Source organism: Phascolarctos cinereus, unplaced genomic scaffold (assembly GCF_003287225.1).
Source record: "Phascolarctos cinereus isolate Bilbo 61053 unplaced genomic scaffold, phaCin_HiC Scaffold_1;HRSCAF=81, whole genome shotgun sequence".
In the NCBI taxonomy this organism is placed as follows: domain Eukaryota; kingdom Metazoa; phylum Chordata; class Mammalia; order Diprotodontia; family Phascolarctidae; genus Phascolarctos; species Phascolarctos cinereus.
In genome coordinates, this window is record NW_027555514.1 from 190,097,331 (window position 1) to 190,114,811 (window position 17,481).

The following is a 17,481-nucleotide window of genomic DNA, read 5'->3' on the forward strand; positions in this document are numbered from 1 at the left end:
GCTTTGATCTCTGTCCATCTTTTCCACACCTGTATCTGCTCCCTTTTAAAAGCTAAGTCCAGTGACTCAATAAATCATCCTCAAACACCATGGCTCAATCAATGTGGTATCAATGGGCAAGCACCCATAACAAGGGTACTCTTCATATCTTATCAAGGAGACATCATCAAAGTCTAAAATGTGATTAGATGTTTATACCTCGTATAGGGATATATCTTCAACAAAAATCCCATGCTTCAGCTTTGCCAACCTTGTTCAGACTAGTCACAGTCATACCACACACATAGCCTAATAAAGTACTCTGTATATAGTAAATATGATTCATAAATATCTTTTTCAATTGATTTGGAAGAGACCAGATAGCAGAAACAGCTAGGCAGCCACAGTATACAACTTATGGTCTCCGGGTATGACTAATAAATTATTGAAATTATCCTTGCCTATTTTGATCCCTTTTCCCAGTGGTTTTGGAAAGGAAATAATTATTTTAATACTAACAGGGGCTTAGATGGGTCTAAGCACCAGCTTATTTCATACACAAAAGTTCACTATCAATTGGTTTAGGTGACAATAGCTTTTGAACTCTACTAACCAGGTGTGTGACTCTGGGCAAATCACAGAGTTGCCTCAATTTCCTGAGACACCTACCTGCAAGAGTGGTTGTGATGGATCAAATGAGATATTTGTAAAGCGCTTAGGCACAGTGCCTGGCACATAGCAGGCCCTTAATAAATGCTTGTTCTCTTTCCTTCCCCCTGCCCCAAAGGAGACCCTTTTAGATCCCTCTAGTGGTTAGTGCCCTCTCCTTCTTTGAATTATCATGTATATAATTATCGTTTTACATGTTCTATCCACCTGGCTAGAATGAGAGAGATAGAGAATGTAAGCTACTTGAGGGCAGGGGCTATTTTTTCCTTTTTAACTCTGTACCACTAACATCTAGCACAGTACCTTGAATAAGTACTGAATTATAATTTCCTTTTCACCTTGTATCAGATTTAACCATCTGAAGACCTGAGAACCAGTTTCAGGTTCTAAACTTCTGTTTTTAAGCTTTTAGGTTTTACTTCTTTTCGTCCACTTACAGAGTTTAAAATGAGAAAACACATGTACAGTGCTTTGCAAATCTTAAAGAGCTATATATGGGCTAGCTCTATAATAATAATAATAATGATAATAATGATGATAATAGCAGCAGCAACAGTAGTAATAATAGTAGCATGCTTATAGGCCCACACCTAGTTGTTAGCTTTCCAAATAAATACTTGCTTCAAAATAAGCCTCATAGGGCAACCTTAGCCCTAGGGGAATGTTCAGAAGTAACTAGAAGAGATCTATTTCAAAAACGTGACTGCTTGCTTCAAGTCCTGCTTGGATTAGAATGTTTAAAATATAGAAGCAATTAATTCTGTTATATGATTAAATTACCAACCTTTTTATTTAAAAGAGAACACCTTCTGTGTACATAAAAATACATATTACTCAGAAATGAATAATTAAAATATGGCTTCATATTTGCGGCACAAATTCAACAAAATGCAGAAAAGGCAGAGAGGTACTATAGGGGAATTTAAATATTCAAGTACATAGAACTTCAGATGAGAATTCTTCATCTTTGGAGAATTCAGAACCAGAACCAAAAGGGACTGTGCAGGTGATGTACTCCAGTAACCTCATCTTAAAATGAGGGAACTGAACCCCAAAGTAGTTAGGTGACTTGTCCAAGGTCACCAAGGTAAATCAATGTCAGAAGTGAGATCTGAATCCATGTCACAGAATTTGAAAGCTGGAAGGAAGACACTCTTTACCACCCTAAAAAATAGTCTCTGTTTAAAGACTCTCAATACTGCCTCCAGGCAGTTCATTCCACGGTTCTAATTGTTATGAAATTTTTCCTCATATTCTACCTAAATATATCTCTTCATGGTTATCAAGATCCTGATTCTGCCCCCTAAGCCAAAAAAGAATAAGTCCAATGACTTTTGCACAAATACTTGAAGGGAGATGTTTGGTGTCCCCTGAACCTCCTCTTCTCCACACTAAATAAATTCAGTTCCTTCAACCCATCCTTAAATGACATGCAGTAGGAGCTGCCCCATTGGGGACCCAAGTGGAACTGGCAACACAGTGCTCTCTCTCTCTCTCTCCCCTTCTCTCCGTATAGGGTATCATACCCCTTACCTGCAGGCCCAAGGGAATGTAAATTTTGATCACTGAAACCTTGCAAGATATCTTGGAGTTTACAAGCTAGATTTCTTTCTTAAGGACCAAGCCTCAAACCTCCATCATTCTGACTCTCATTTATTGGCCAATAATAGGTCCCACACCAAGCCCCTTTTGGTCATTGTTTGGGCCAGGATTAGCTCAGAATTAACATAAATAGCAATGGTTTCCATTCTGGCCAAAAACCCTGAGAGTCTTCCCCTCCCAGATACTTATTATTATTATTTTTTTTACTAGATTAAAAAGGCTATTCTCTGCTTCATTTCTTACCTAACCTTCATCACTGAACGGGCAGGCACCGACTCAGTCAAACTGAGACCTGGGAAAGACCTTAGCTTGAAAAATGCCGAGGTCTCCCAGTGCATCTTGGGCCGTCTCCAGTCATCCTGATCTATATCTTGCCACTGGACGCAGATGGCTCCGGAGGAGAAAGTGAGACTAGTGACTCTGCACAGCTCTGCCTCACTTCAATCCAATTCACTTGCACGTCATGGCATCACCTCCCTGATGTCACAGTCCTCTTTGAGAACGAAGGACAAACAACAAATGATGTGGATGCCGGGCTTTTCAGCATCCTGCTTGTCCTCCTGCGGACATCCTTCTCCAGGTTATTAACATGCTTCCCAAACTGTGGTGCCCAGAACTGAGCACCATCCTCCCAGTGAGGTCTGACAACTGTGCAGCACAGTAGGACCATCACCTTCCTATTCTCGGAAGCTTTGCCGATCGGGCTACATTAGGTTTTTTTCTGGCCGTCACACCATCTTGCTGACTCAGACTGAGCTTAGAGACCACTAGAACCCCCAGATATTTTTTCGAACTTCTATGTAACCATGTGTCCCCCACCCCCATTTTGTACTTATAAAGCTGTGCAAGACATTACTTTTATCCTAATGGAACTTTATCTTGTTAGATCACTGTTGAGATATTTTGGGATTCTGACTGTTATCCAAGGTGCTAACTAACTCCTTAGAATTATGTTATCTGCAAAATGGATGAACATGCCACCTCTTCCTTTAATAGCACAGTGTTAAACAGCTTCATGGGGCAGTTAGGTGGCACACTGGAAAGAGTGCTGGCCCTGGAGTCAGGAGAACCTGAGTTCAAATCCTGCTTCAGACACTAGCTGTGTGACCCCAGGCAAGTCACTCAATCTTGTTTGCCTTGGTTTCCTCACTTGTAAAATGAACACGGAAAATGGCAAACCACTCCAGTATCTCTGTCCAGAAAATCCCAAATGGGGCCACAAAGAGTCTGACATGATTAACGGACAACAACAACTAGCTTCATATCTAGAGCGTTTTCTACTGGACCAGCTCTTTGTAGCGAATAAATAAAAGAAGGAAAATAAACAGATGTATGTAAATAAAGGAAGGGAAATAAACAGATATACACAAACCTTATAAAACTGACTTGTCCTGGTTGCAAAAGTAAGACATGATAAACAAAGTGACAAAAACAAATAAAACACCACCAAGCCTTGAATAGAACTTTTTATCGGGGGGTGGTTTGGGGTGGAAAACTACAAAGAAATTAGCTACTTGTCACCATTTTATACTTGGAGAAATTCAAATTCAAAATGATTAAATGAATTCCTTAAGATTTCATACTAATTTTTCATCTCATTTTTTCCTGACATTTGACATATATTTTCTTTTCTACTCCATTCAAATTATGGGTATGTGTTCTTGTTTAAAGGTATAAGGGATGGGAGTGAGGGCACTCTGGGCATCCTTGCCTTCCCTTTACCCTCTCTCTCCCAGGATTCCCTTGCATCCTTAAACCCATGAGACTGCCAGACTGGAAGAATGGAAAGGCTTTTCATAAAACTTGAATGGAGGATCGCTAGGACTTATCATTTGTCCTGCCTTGGAATTTGCAAGACCATGAAGCCTTGCCATCTGCCTCATCACTGTGCCCTCCTACTCCTTGTGCACTGTTACCTGACCTGCTGCTAATGTCATCTAAGGGACTCATGGTTCTTGCCATCCACCCTGGTGCGTTATTGTTTTACATAAACTGCCTCCCTCAGTAAGAGTGCGACCATGGTCTTGTTTTGTTTTGTTTTTTCCTATTTGTATTCAAAACACTTCAGTGTTCGGCACATCCCAGGTGCTCAATAAGTGTTCGTTCATTCATTCATTCATTCATTCATTCATTCATTCATTCATTCATTCATTCATCTATCTTCAGCGATGAATTACTTCAGCTACAGCCCCATTCCCCTAAGTACCACCTTTTCCCTCTCCGACCCTTCCCATCCTTTCACTAACAGACTCTGAGGCTGCATCTAACCAGTACCAAGACAAGATGATGCAGCCAATTTAAAAACTACTCCATCGGATCCTTGATTGAAATGAGTAGGGAAATGAATGAGTTACATGCAGAAAAAGATAGGATAGTTTCAATGTGACATCAAAGGAGTACCTTTCCTGCCTCTGAAAGGGACATGCTAAACCTGATGGATATGAAACAGGAAGGCATAATTGCCAAAAGGGTGTGTTAGTAGCATAAAAGAGTCTACGTGCCATCAAAATGAGATCTACTCCTCCCTTAAAAGTGCAATAAGGCCCAACACAAATCAAAGATCAGAAAATTAAAAGAACAGAAGCATTAAAAAATAGAAATGTTTAACAACTAGTAGAATCTGTACTACCTGCTTCACAGGGTTGTTGGGAGGTAAGTGATCTGCAAACCTTAAGGGCATCAAGAAAGTGAGTTCATTATAAATTCATGTGTTCTTTATTCATCCAGATACTAGATCTCTAAGCCCATTCTATAGAAACTATTACAGTAGGTAACTGCAGGCATTGATACAAACACAACTTGGTAGGTTCTTTCTCATTTATGGTAGTCAAACTACTCACGATTAGTCAGAAGCAATAGGTTGTTATTTTAATTAAAATTATTATAGAAATCTTTAGACACATGGTGATTGCCTAGTATCTTAAATATTAGGCCAGTAGAATGACTTTTTCTTCTAGAGGATTCTAATTTAATTTTAGATTTCTAAGTATAACTCATATATGTTAGCAGCTAAAGAGCACTGGACCTGGAGTCAGGCATACCTGAGTTCAAATCTGACCTCAGACATCTACTAGCTGTATGAGCACCTACCATTCACTCACTATCTGCCTCAGTTTCTTCATCTGTAAAACGGGTATAATAATAGCACCTACTACATAGGGTTATTGTAAGGATCAAATGAGGTAACATATGTAAACTATAAGCCACTATATAAATGCTACCTATGATCTGGTCAAATTATATTTGTCCCTTTTCTGAGCAAATGCCATGATTTTGTCATCTTCTTACTTATCCCCAAATTACAGATTACTCTGATCAATTCTAAATTGATCATATCTATGTAACTAAGTGGTACAGAGGATAGAGAGCTAGACTTGGGGTCAGAAAGACCTGAGTTTGGGGCAACTAGGTGCACAGTGGATAGAGCAATGGCCCTGGAGTCAGGACCTGAGTTCAAATCCGGCCTCAGACACTTGACACTTACTAGCTGTGTGACCCTGGGCAAGTCACTTAACCTCACTGTCTAGCAAAAAAACAAAAACAAAAACAGACTTGCATTCAAATTTGACCTTAGACACCTGGGCAAGTCACTTAACCTCTGCCTGCTTCAGGTTCCCCATTGGTATAAATGAGGATAATAATAACACCTGTCTCATAGGACTGTTGTGAAGATCAAATAAAATAATATTTGGAAAGTGCTTTGTAATACTTAAAGTGATACAATAAAGACTCTCATTATTATTAGTAATAGTATTGTTACCACTACTACTACTAGTAATTATAAAGAAAATTTTCCATTGGTCTTCAAACAATGAGATCTTCTACCTGATGATTACCTAGCCATCTGATACTTACTCCTGGACATTCTAGTTTATTCACTACTACAATCTGAAGTGGTTGAAAATAGATGCTCTTAACCATACGAGAAAATAATGTGGAACACTGTGAAAAAGTCACTTGCTTTTCATAACCTTTGATGAAGAGATACCATTGCTGGGCATATACACCAAGGAAGACAAAAGAAGAAAGCCTTCCCATATGTCAAAATATTCACAGCACCACTTTTTATGGTAGCAACCCCCTCCCCCATAGGAGAAACAAAGTAGGTACCCCTCAATTGGGGAATGGGTGAAATAAATTATGCATATGAATGCCGTGGAATGTTCCTGTGCCATAAGAAATAATGATATGGGCAATTTAGAGAAACATGGGAAATATCTATGAAAGAATGAAGCAAGCAGAATAAGAAGAACAATATAATATTTAAACAATTAAAGAAAACTAAGATGAAGCTTAATTAACTGTAATGGTTGACGTTGGACTCGGGGAGAAAAAAGAATCACACGATTCTCCTTTTGGTAGAGAGGTGGGAGACCAAGGATATGAAATATAGTAGACACTATCAGAAAAGGTCATAGTTTCAGCTGATTTTATTAAAAGAGAGAGCCAATTGTAAGAGGCAGAGAAGTGGGAACAAAAATAACTGACATAAAACCAAAAGCCATCAATGAAACTAATTTTTAAAAATGAAAACTGATAGGGGCAGCTAGGTAGGGCAATGGATAGAGCACCAGTCCTGGAGTCAGGAGGACCTGAGTTCAAATCCGACCTCAGGCACATAACACTCACTAGCTGTGTGACCCTGGGCAAGTCACTTAACTCCAATTGCCTATCCAAAAACAAACAAGCAAACAAAATGAAAACTGATGACACCTAAAGCAAGATAGCTGAATTAGTGGTTATGTCTCAGCCTAGCTATCCTTCAAGTCAAAACATGAAGAAATGTACCAAATAAAGTAAAAGAACAACAAAATGAAGGGAAAGGAAGTCCTTATAGAAAAACAGAGATAAAAGAAACTTGTAAACAAAATAGAACTCCTAATTCAATGAAGCAACCACGGGGTAAAAGAAGTAAGAAGAAATCACCAGAAGGGAATATTACTATAACCACACTTAGACCCTAAGAATGAGAATGGCATTAGTAAAAGAAGAGGAGTTGAGAAGTTTATTAAAAGAAATAATTGAGTTCAAATCTGGCCTCAGACACTTGACATTTAACTAGCTGTGTGATCCTGGGCAAATCACTTAATTCTAATTGACTCACACATACACAAAAAAGACAGAAGATATAAGGAAAGAAAGTAGTGTTCTTAAAGAAGAATTTGAAAAGATAAAGAGGAGATCACACAGTTTAGAAAATAAGATGGAAAATACAAAGCAGGGAAACTCATAAACTCATACAATGCAGGCAACAGCAGAAACAGACACAAAAATGCAGAGATGTAACAAGAAATAGTAGAGCAAGTTAAAAGCTAGAACAATTCAAAGAACTGAGATCGCCATAAACCAGACCACTGCACCTAGAACCTAAAGCTCAGAGAGACAGGCTGAGAAAAATTGGTCTCCTAGAAAAACATGATGCAACAAAAAAACATGGATATTATATTTCATGAAATCATAAAACAAAATTGCTTGGAAGTATTGGAATTAGTGGGCAAAGTAAAGATCAATACAACTGATTAGAGGTGGTCAGAGAGGAACCTCAGGTTTAATCTAAAAACATAGCTGCTTAGCTTCAGAGTTTCTGGGTCAAAGAAAGTCTAACAAGTTGCTAGGAGGAGACAGTTCACTTATCAAAGAATGCTAATTTGAACTTCACATTACTCACTGATGAAGAGAAATGAAAGAAAGCATGAAATATAATACACCAAAAAGCAAAGGAAAATAGTTTACATCAAAGGATAATTTAATATACAAAGCTGAGATACTTTGTACATGGGAAAAAAATACTTTCAACAGAATTAATGATTTCTAGTTATTCTTTTTGAGAGAAATGAAGACAAGTAGAGTCTTTGAAATGGTAACTCAGTGGATAAACCCCCCCACTACTTAATAAACGAAAAGGAGACCAAATAGTTCGATGACTCACTGCTCATATGTTGCCAGTAAGAGATACGGCTATTATCCGTAAGAATTTTCCTCTAAATTCTCAAGCTCATGGAGGGAATGAAAACAGTACACCTTTGGGTTAATCTCAGTAAGGGTGATTAAGTGACTTCAGTACTTTTTAAAGCAGGATACCACAGGTAAAGGTTATACAAACAGTGAGCAGGGGGATGAGCAGGAGGCATCAGGATTTTCGTAAGACTTAAGAAACACATTCTTTTGGGCCAAACAAGGACAATGTAAAATAAAAAGATATCATCACTAAAAGTACATCTAGGGCTGAGGCTAAGAAAGAGGAGTTAGAGATTTAGTATTAGATAGGACCTCAGAGGGCTATGGTTGAGCAAAGAGATTGGGATTGGATTACTTCAAATAAAGCAAGCTATAGATACAAAGGACTGTTGTTTTTGTTGTTTTTTTTTTAAGACAAAAATCTACTGATTTGGGTCTGGGCTGGTAAGGGAATGGTATGAGGAAGAGAAGGATACGATTATTTGCAGTAGTACAGACTTCAGGTACATAGTGATAATTTTTGAAAAGCAATGTAATGGGATTGGAAGGAGGAAAAAAACAAATTTCACAGCAAAAATCTTGACTGTTAATGGACTCTGATATCTCACATTTAAAGGGAACTGACATAAATCTACCATATTAAAAGCTATTACCCGGTAGACAAATGGTCAAAGGACAAGCAGTTTTAAAAAGAAATGCAGTCTGTTAACAACTATCTGAAAAATTGTTCAAAATAACTAATTTGGAGAAATGCAAATAAAATATGAATTTGTAAAAATGGCTAAAGATGGGAAAATCCAATGATGGAGAAGCTTTGCAAAGATAAGTATACTATTTCACTACTATTAGAGCTGAAAACTGGTCCAACCACTATGAAAAACAATTCCAATTATATAAAAAAAGTTAGGTTGTTCATAGCTTTTGATCCTGAGAATCCACTATTAGGTTCAATACCTTGAAACAGGCTAATGACAGTAAGAAAAGACCTATATGTACAAAAATATTCATAGCAACATTATAAATAACAAAAAGCTAGGACTTTCCAACAATTGGGGAATTGTTGAATGTCCCAGATGCATTCCTTCCTCACTTCTATCTTTCAACTTCCCCCTCCCTCCAGCTTCCTTCAAACTTCAGTTCAAATGCCGCTTTTTTTTTGGTTGCTTTTTTGGTGAGGCAATTGGGGTTAAGTGACTTGCCCAGGGTCACACAGCTAGTAAATATCAAGTGTTTGGTCTGAGGCCGGATTTGAACTCAGGTCCTCCTGACTCCAAGGCCAGAGTTCTGTTCACTGTGCCACCTAGCTGCCCCTCAAGCACCACTTCTAAGTAAGGAGTAAGGCTCTTCCTGGTCTCCCCAGATACAGCCACAATCCCCTTAGTGAAGGCACTCACAATCCCCCCAGTTGTGAGTGCCTTCTTCTCCCTAAAATTACCTTGTATTCACTCTATCTCATATATGTGTAAGCATGTGCATACACATACTATACAATACTACATATGTACATACTACATACTACATATGTATAAATGTTGTTTCACCCACTGGAATATAAGCTCCTTGAGGGAGGGCAGGGACTAACGCATTGTGTCTTTGTCTCCCTAATATCTAGCGCAATATAACATATAATAGGCATTTCATACATGTTAAGTGATTGATAATAAACCGTGACACATGAATGTAATGGAATATTATTGAGCAAATATGAATAATTCAAAGAAACATGGGAGAACTTACACGGAGCGAAGAAAAAGTGAATAAAGCAGAGCCAAAGTAACATACACAATGGCTGTTAGTCCATATGTAAGGACAACATTAAAATGTAACAACTCAAGTAAACTAGAAAGTATGAGTCGGTACCGTACTGTTCAAGTTAAAGTACAGATCGTTCTTAGCCGCTAATAACTGCTGAACTATAAAAGTGAGCAGTGACGCGCTTTGTCAGTTACACCCTACCTCACTCACTAGTCCTAGTTAGATCAAATCTGTGGTGTGCTGGCCTAAGAAACAGAAGGTCCCTTCCAGCTCGTCAGACTCTACGATTCCATACGGCAGTTTTACCTTGAACTCTTTGGGGAACATACTTTGTATGTGTGGGGGAGGGAGGAGTTGACTAGAGAAACTGCTTGAGTATTAGCTGGGAAGTGCGTATTGTATCAAAGCAAAACATTTCAACTTAAAAGAAAGAAGGAAAACGGATGGCATTTATCTTTCGGAGGAGAGATTCTTCTTTGGGATGCTAGTGCTAGAATCCCTGTTGACGATGCAGTCATTTATCAATTTGGTCAATGAACGTGCAGTTTCAGTCTCTAAGTTACTTGTGTTTGTGACACGTTAACATGATAAAAGTATAACTTGCTGCGCCCAGATATCTTCTTTCTTCTACACCATATAGGGCTACCTTAGGGAACTTAAGGCATGTAGTAAATAGAGTGCTGGGCCTGGAATCAGGAAGATGTGACTTCACATCTGGCCTCAGATGCTTACTAGCTGTATAACCCTGAGCAAATCACTTAACTCTGTCTGCCTCAGTTTCCTTACCTATAAAATGGGGATAATAATAGCCCCTATCTCCCAGTGGGGTTGTGAGGATGAGAAGTGGTTTACAAACCTTAAAGTGTCACATAAATTATAAAATATTAAATTATGGAATTTCAAAACACAGAAATTATTATCTCTGCATAGATAAAAGAAAGCCAATTTTACTGACTGGCCCGATGTGACGTGACACTCAACAAATACTTATCGAATGACTATTGAATCAGTTTTCATTGCCATTACTTCATTCCTATATTCCAGATTACTCCATCCATATATCAATAAATCCAAGCTCTCACTGATGTAGATACTTGCTTCAATGGTTCAGATCGTTACCCATCCATGCCTCTTTCCCCGTGTGACTCCTGGCCATTGAACTAGTATTATTTTCAGGGTCCACGGGAATGGCTTGCAAAGGGGAATTATAAGATTCTCCTCTTCATTTTATTTCCGACATTAAATATTAATTATTCTCTAAATGAATGATTTGGGGGGAGGGGTATTAAATTAGCCCCTGCACTAAGGAGGAAACAGCCTACGCATCCTAATAATGTTTTTTGAAGCATATTCAACATGACCAGTAGAGGTCTCAGGAAGGCTGAAGATGGAGGTACTGTGTTTCCTTGTCTTGAGTTGGGTCTCCAACAGCTTTCCCAGCAGCAGAGAGGCCTGCAGCCTCAGTTCAGGTTGGGGGAATGAAGAGGATGTTGGCTGTTACCAGATGGTTCATGGGCATTGCAATACCATGGGTGACTCATTAGCTTTCCCTTTTTACACAGAAAAAGTTTCATCTCTGATGCATGTCAGTGATACTTCAGGTTTCCAGTTCTAAAGGATTCCAGGTAGTTATTGGCCAGATAGGATGGAAACTATAGGATCAGAATTCTCCTCTTTCTTATCTCTACTCAGGATGGGGAAATGTTACCTAATAGGACTCTTCACTACTTTCTGTAACTCTATTTGAGTTGAGATGAGCATTATCTTTGAAACTGTCATTTTTGGAAACTCAATAGTTTAAGGGTACAAGGCGAAACAGTGGGAAGAAAAAGTCACACAGGAAAGCAGGAAAATAAACCATCATTATCCTAACAGATTTTTCTTCATTTTTAACTAACCAGACCACAGCCAAGGGAAATGGCCTTGAGGAATGTTCTTAGGGAAAAAGACAATAGAGCCTTTGCATAAGGAGCTTATGGCTTTTCCAAGAAGCATTTTCTAGGCAGCACTGCCAATTTAATCCCAAAGGAAGAGCAGCATTTGCGGTTATGAAAATCCTAAATAAGATATTCTTCCATACATTACAAAAAAAGGGTATCACAAGTACAAACCAGGCATTATGGAACACATTGCATGGTCACATTTTAGCTGGCCCTGATATACTCATGTCTTCCCGTGCTTACCCAAAAAATCCCTCCCTTGTTTCAAAATCTGCAATCGTTGTCTACTGTCTTATGCACAGATTTCTCCTTTTGCCTTTCAATGTACCTCCCACCTTAACTAGGCCCATCTCCTCAAATTCCTTCCCATATTCAATGCCAATGCCTCCCTTGCCTTTGCTCATATTATTTCCTTCATCTGAAGTACCCTTCCTTCTCCCTGACATCTAACCAAATCTTTGTCATCTTTTGATTTTTTTTGGTTTTCATTTCATTTGTTTTTGTTTTTGCTAGGCAATGGGGTTAAGTGACTTGCCCAGGGTCACACAGCTAGTAAGTGTCAAGTGTCTGAGGCTGGATTTGAACTCAGATTCTCCTGACTCCAGGACCTGTGCTCTATCCACTGTGCCAACTAGCTGCCCCCTTTGTCATCTTTTGAGATTTGGAACAGGTCCTATCTCCTCCACGAAGCCTTCTCTGACTGGTTCTGCCCATAATGAAACATAAGCAAACAATATCAGAGAATTTAACACTTGTTCTCAAATTTTTTCAGGTGTGTTAGTTTTATCTGTCCAAGTAGGCTATTTATGTCCCTTGTCAACAGCACCTGCTAATCTTGGACTGTTATCTGCCAGGATATTTAGGAAAGTGCTAGGCACCTAACACATGCTCCAGAAACATGTTACTATTCAGTGGGGACATTCAGGTTTGGGGGAACAGTGTCAAGTTGGCTTCAGTTTTTTGCTCATCTTTGCTTCAAGGTTGGATGCATTAACAGAAGGAAGTGGCATGGATAAGGGCAGAGAGAGAAGAATGTATAGATTAGTCTCAGGAGGAAGTAAGAGAAGGAAGGGGAATTTCCAGGCAAAATCAGATTCCCATTCTGCTTCACCTTTAGTACCTCCAATCATAGAAGGAGGAAAGCATCACTAGGTTTTAAGTCAAATTCAGCAGAAATCCTTTTCAAAGATGTTTCATTTGATATCAGTTATTTTATTTAAATTTTACTAGAACACTGAAAATACACTTTTGATTGACTCCCTTTCCAAACAGCTCTGTAGCTATTACTCCAAGTATTTCTTAAATACGAGGTAGAATTATTTTCATTTCTATGCGAGGAAAGTATCTTACAAAGAATTATCTTTGTGACATTAGGCAAGTCACCTAACCTCTCTGGCCCTATGTTTCCTCACTTAAAAATAAGAGATAGCCTCCAAAGCCAGGCTGAGCTTAATATCCACGCATGTTGTCTCCTCTATATTCTATGTCTATGTCTATATCTATCTATCTATCTATCTATCTATCTATCTATCTCTCTGTCTATCTTTACTCTATATATGCACATTCTATACCTATTACATGTATGCCTATATTTTATAAGTAACAGATTACATCCAGATATATACATATCTTGTTTCCCCTAACAGAATGTAAGCCTCCTAAGGGCAGGGACTGTTTCACGTTCTCTGTATCTCCAGTGCTGCCTGATGCACTGTAGGGGATTAGTAAATGCTCACTGATTGATTGCTAAGGGAACTGCTTCCATATGGAATTCTTTTTAGCTTCATTTATATAAAATAATTCTTACACTTCTGAGATTCAGGAAGGCTTGAATATTTTGAGTCACAGTGTTTGTTTAGCATGGCAAGTCTGCATGCTGTGTTGTGAACTTTCCAGGTAAGATGCCAACATCTGTACATCTTGGGAAAACTCCCCTTCACCCAACTCGCTGGGCCAACCAGGAAAAGCCGGGGACATCCTGCTTCCCACTCTTATCTTGCTCTCGGGGCAAGAGGTTTGGTTTAGATGATGTTTAGTTTGCTAACATTTCTGAAAGGCAGCCAGTAGTAAATTAGATTTTAATATAACTTCAGTCTAGGGGCAGCTAGGTGGTACAATGGATAGAGCACTGGCCCTGCAGTCAGGAGGACCTGAGTTCAAATCCAGCCTCAGACCAAACACTTGACACTCACTAGCTGTGTGACCCTGGGCAAGTCACTTAACCCCAATTGCCTTAAAAAAGAGAGAGAGAGAGAGAGAGAGAGAGAGAGAGAGAGAGAGAGAGAGAGAGAGAGAGTGAGAGAGAGAGAGAAAATATAACTTCAGTCGGCTTTGATTTTTGTCTAAGGGCATAAATACTTAAGCAAGACAGAATATTACATCTGGATTCCAAATAAGTTTCATCTTGGATAATCTAAAAAAACTAGCTAAGAAAATAACATGCTTTCACTACACAATATAAGCTAGCATTACCCTAGAATGCCTGTCTTAATGATCCATGCCCTCAGTACATGAAACCTTCTTAGGACATCACCTTTTTGGTTATTCAATAGCTGACCATGTTGGATAGCAGGTCCGATTTACATATGATGTTATAAAGAGTAAGGTTCCAGGGACTGGAATTTTAGAAAATATGCTGAGTTGTAAGAAAAGAAAGTAAGAAGAATATTTAAAAGTTCAACCTTGTTGGCTAGACCCTTTGCATGGCCATTTGCACCCAATGCATAGCCACTGAAGTGTTTCCTGTAATCTAAGTCCTCTGTGGTTGCCTTTTATCTAATTTTCTCTATTCTGAGTAGGAATGTATAAAACTCTTTAGATTCTTAGATTTGAACCTTGTATCTTTCCTAGATGACAAGCTCTCTACCCTTTTCTCTGCTCCTGCTTTAGGGAACCAGGTTCTTCCTTTTGCAAAATACCATTGTTTTTCATGTTTAATGATGACATTACTTACTATGGGACACTGTTACGGATGGGTGTGGCAGCAAAGACCAATCCAAGATTCATCATCCCCTTTGAACTGGGACCCTGTCAAGAGTCATGAACCTCTCACCTGAATGAGGAGACCTATATCGAAAGTCCTCTTTGGTCAGCAGCAGGAGAGCTTTTCCATTCATTTCAAATGTGTTGCTGTCGATTGGCCTTAAAGAAAATTCATTTTCAGCCCATTTGAGCCACTGGGCTACGTCATCCCTGCTCCAGTAAACTGGCTGCAAGCCTATTGGAGAGAAAGAGGCATATATGAGATCCTTTCATTTAATTAATTGAACTTATAATAACTGATGTTTATACTACGTTTTTACATTTGGGGGGGTGGGGGACTAGGCAATGGAGTTAAGTGACTTGCCCAGTTAGTAAATGTTATGTGTCTGAGGCCAGATTTGAACTCAGGTCCTCCTGAATCCAGGGCTGGTGCTCTCTCCACTGCACCATCTTGCTGCCCCCTATGTTTAACATTTTGAAAGGGCCTTATGCACACTGCCTCGTTTGTTCTGCTTATCAAGACAAAGTTGTGATGAAGGGACAATAGGCATCATTTTCCTCATTTTAAAGATGAGGAAATTGAATCTCAAAAAGAGTAAGTGATTTGTCTCCTTCCCTCCCTCCCAAAAAATGACTCTGTATTCATTTTATATAGTCTGTCTATGTACAACTCTATATTCTCATGTTGTCTCCTCTGATAGAATGTAAGTTGCTCAAGGACAGAAACTGTTTGATTTTTTTTTCACTTTTTATCTCTAGTGCCTAAATTAATATATGTTTGTTGATTTATTACCTAGTATATGTCCAGAGGTGGAATTTGAATCCGGGTTTCACTTTTACTCCAAATATTACACCATACCTTACAGTCAGATTCTCAAAAAGGAAAAACATTTCTAGGTAGATATTTTTTGTCTTGGAGAGCTGCTGGAAAGGAAAAATCTAGCTTTATCCCTCCCCTCTCTCCTTCTCTCTGTCAGTCTCTAACTCTGGCTGGAAAAAGTCTAGCTGCTTTAATAGTTATGCCATGTTTATGTCAAGGAGTCACACAATGGGAAACATTTTCCTTTCTACCTCTAGGGTACCAATGCCAAGTCTGGGAGCACAGGAACTAGTGAAACGAAGAGTCATTTGTCTTCATACACTTCCCTGTCCAGGAAACTGGTTTAGTTTCAGTTCTATTCCTGTGGTTCAGGTTTGTTCTCAGGTAAGCTTTGTTGTGGTCTGAGGAACACAGATTGAAACTGGTACTAAGCTGAAGAATGTCTCAGAGATGATCAGGTGATATCCCAGGATTCTTTAGACCAGAGATTCTCCACCTGGGATCTGTGAACTTGAGGTCTGGGCTTTTTTTTTTTTAATTTTTCAGAACTTTATTTCACTGTAACTACTTTTCTCTGTAATCCTACCTATTTCATCTTACGCGTTTAAAAATATGATTCTGAGAAGGGGTCTTTAGGCTTCACCAAATGACCAAAGGAGCCCACAGCACTCCAGAAAGCTTAAGAATCCTGTTTTAGAGGGGCAGCTAGGTGATACAGTGGATAGAGCACTGGCCCTGGAACCAGGAGGACCTGAGTTCAAATCCAGCCTCAGACACATAACACTCACTACCTGTGTGACCCTGGGCAGGTCACTTAACCCCAATTGCCTCACCAAAAAAAAAAACCAAACAAAAATAAAACAAACAAACAAAAAAAACAACAAAAAACTTATTCATTAAAAAAAAATATACCAAGAACCCTGCTTTATCGAGTGTGAAAGATCTATAGCTAGACCAGACTTCCTCACATTACTGCAGACCAAAGTGGGCCCCTGACCCAAATCAGGCAAGCCTCTCTGAGAATGAAAGGCAGAGTTAGGGTCAGCTGCCCAATTCTAGCAGATGTTGGAATTTTTTGGTGGAAATAACTTGTCCTTTCCTGATACAAAAATGGATTTGGGGTAAGACTTCAGGGTGAGAGAAAAACACCTGAGTGTGAGGGCAAAAGCAGGTCTCTTGCAAACGGGTCTGTCACTTCCACACTACTCTGTTCCAAAGTTCTGTAGCTTTGAGGAAGACTACCTGGCTTCTTCCCACCCTATGAAAGTGTCTTCAAACCTTCCTTAATTTCCTTGGCACAGTAGGGGTGAAGACTGGTTTTATAGATATATACATATAGATACATAGGGAGAGACATATACTTATCTCTATCTATATCACAACAGTTATTTTGATAAAGAATAATGACGAGAGCAGCTGTGATTTAAGTAGATACACAAACGCATGTGTGTGCATACACACACACATGGGTGCGCACACACACACACACACACACACACACATGCATACGCCCGCGAGCACAGATATGTTCTCCTCTCCCTTCCCTACCCTTAGCTGTACCATTTACAATAATTTTCAATAAAATAGCTTCTCTCATTTGGGAAAGTGGTAGGTGCTATCAAGACTGATTGTAGTATACCATTATAGTTAGCTGAGCTCTTTAGAATCTGTTGCCAAAGGAATCAAGGTCATGCAAATGACCCCACAAGGATGCATTACCTTTACACAGAGAAATGTGGTCTATATAGTCATGAACCGAACTCTCACCTCTGGCTA

General features: G+C 39.1%; 1 protein-coding gene across 2 annotated transcripts in view; it reads right to left on the reverse strand.

Moving 5' to 3' along the window:
* The window catches only part of ETV6 (ETS variant transcription factor 6), a 343,296-nt gene that overhangs the window by 82,426 nt on the left and 243,389 nt on the right, over nt 1–17,481 (reverse strand). For both annotated transcript variants that reach the window (XM_021001730.2, XM_021001729.2), the window contains exon 3: nt 14,956–15,120. In XM_021001730.2, coding sequence (XP_020857389.1) covers nt 14,956–15,120 — 165 coding nt within the window. The remainder of the gene's footprint in view (nt 1–14,955; nt 15,121–17,481) is intronic.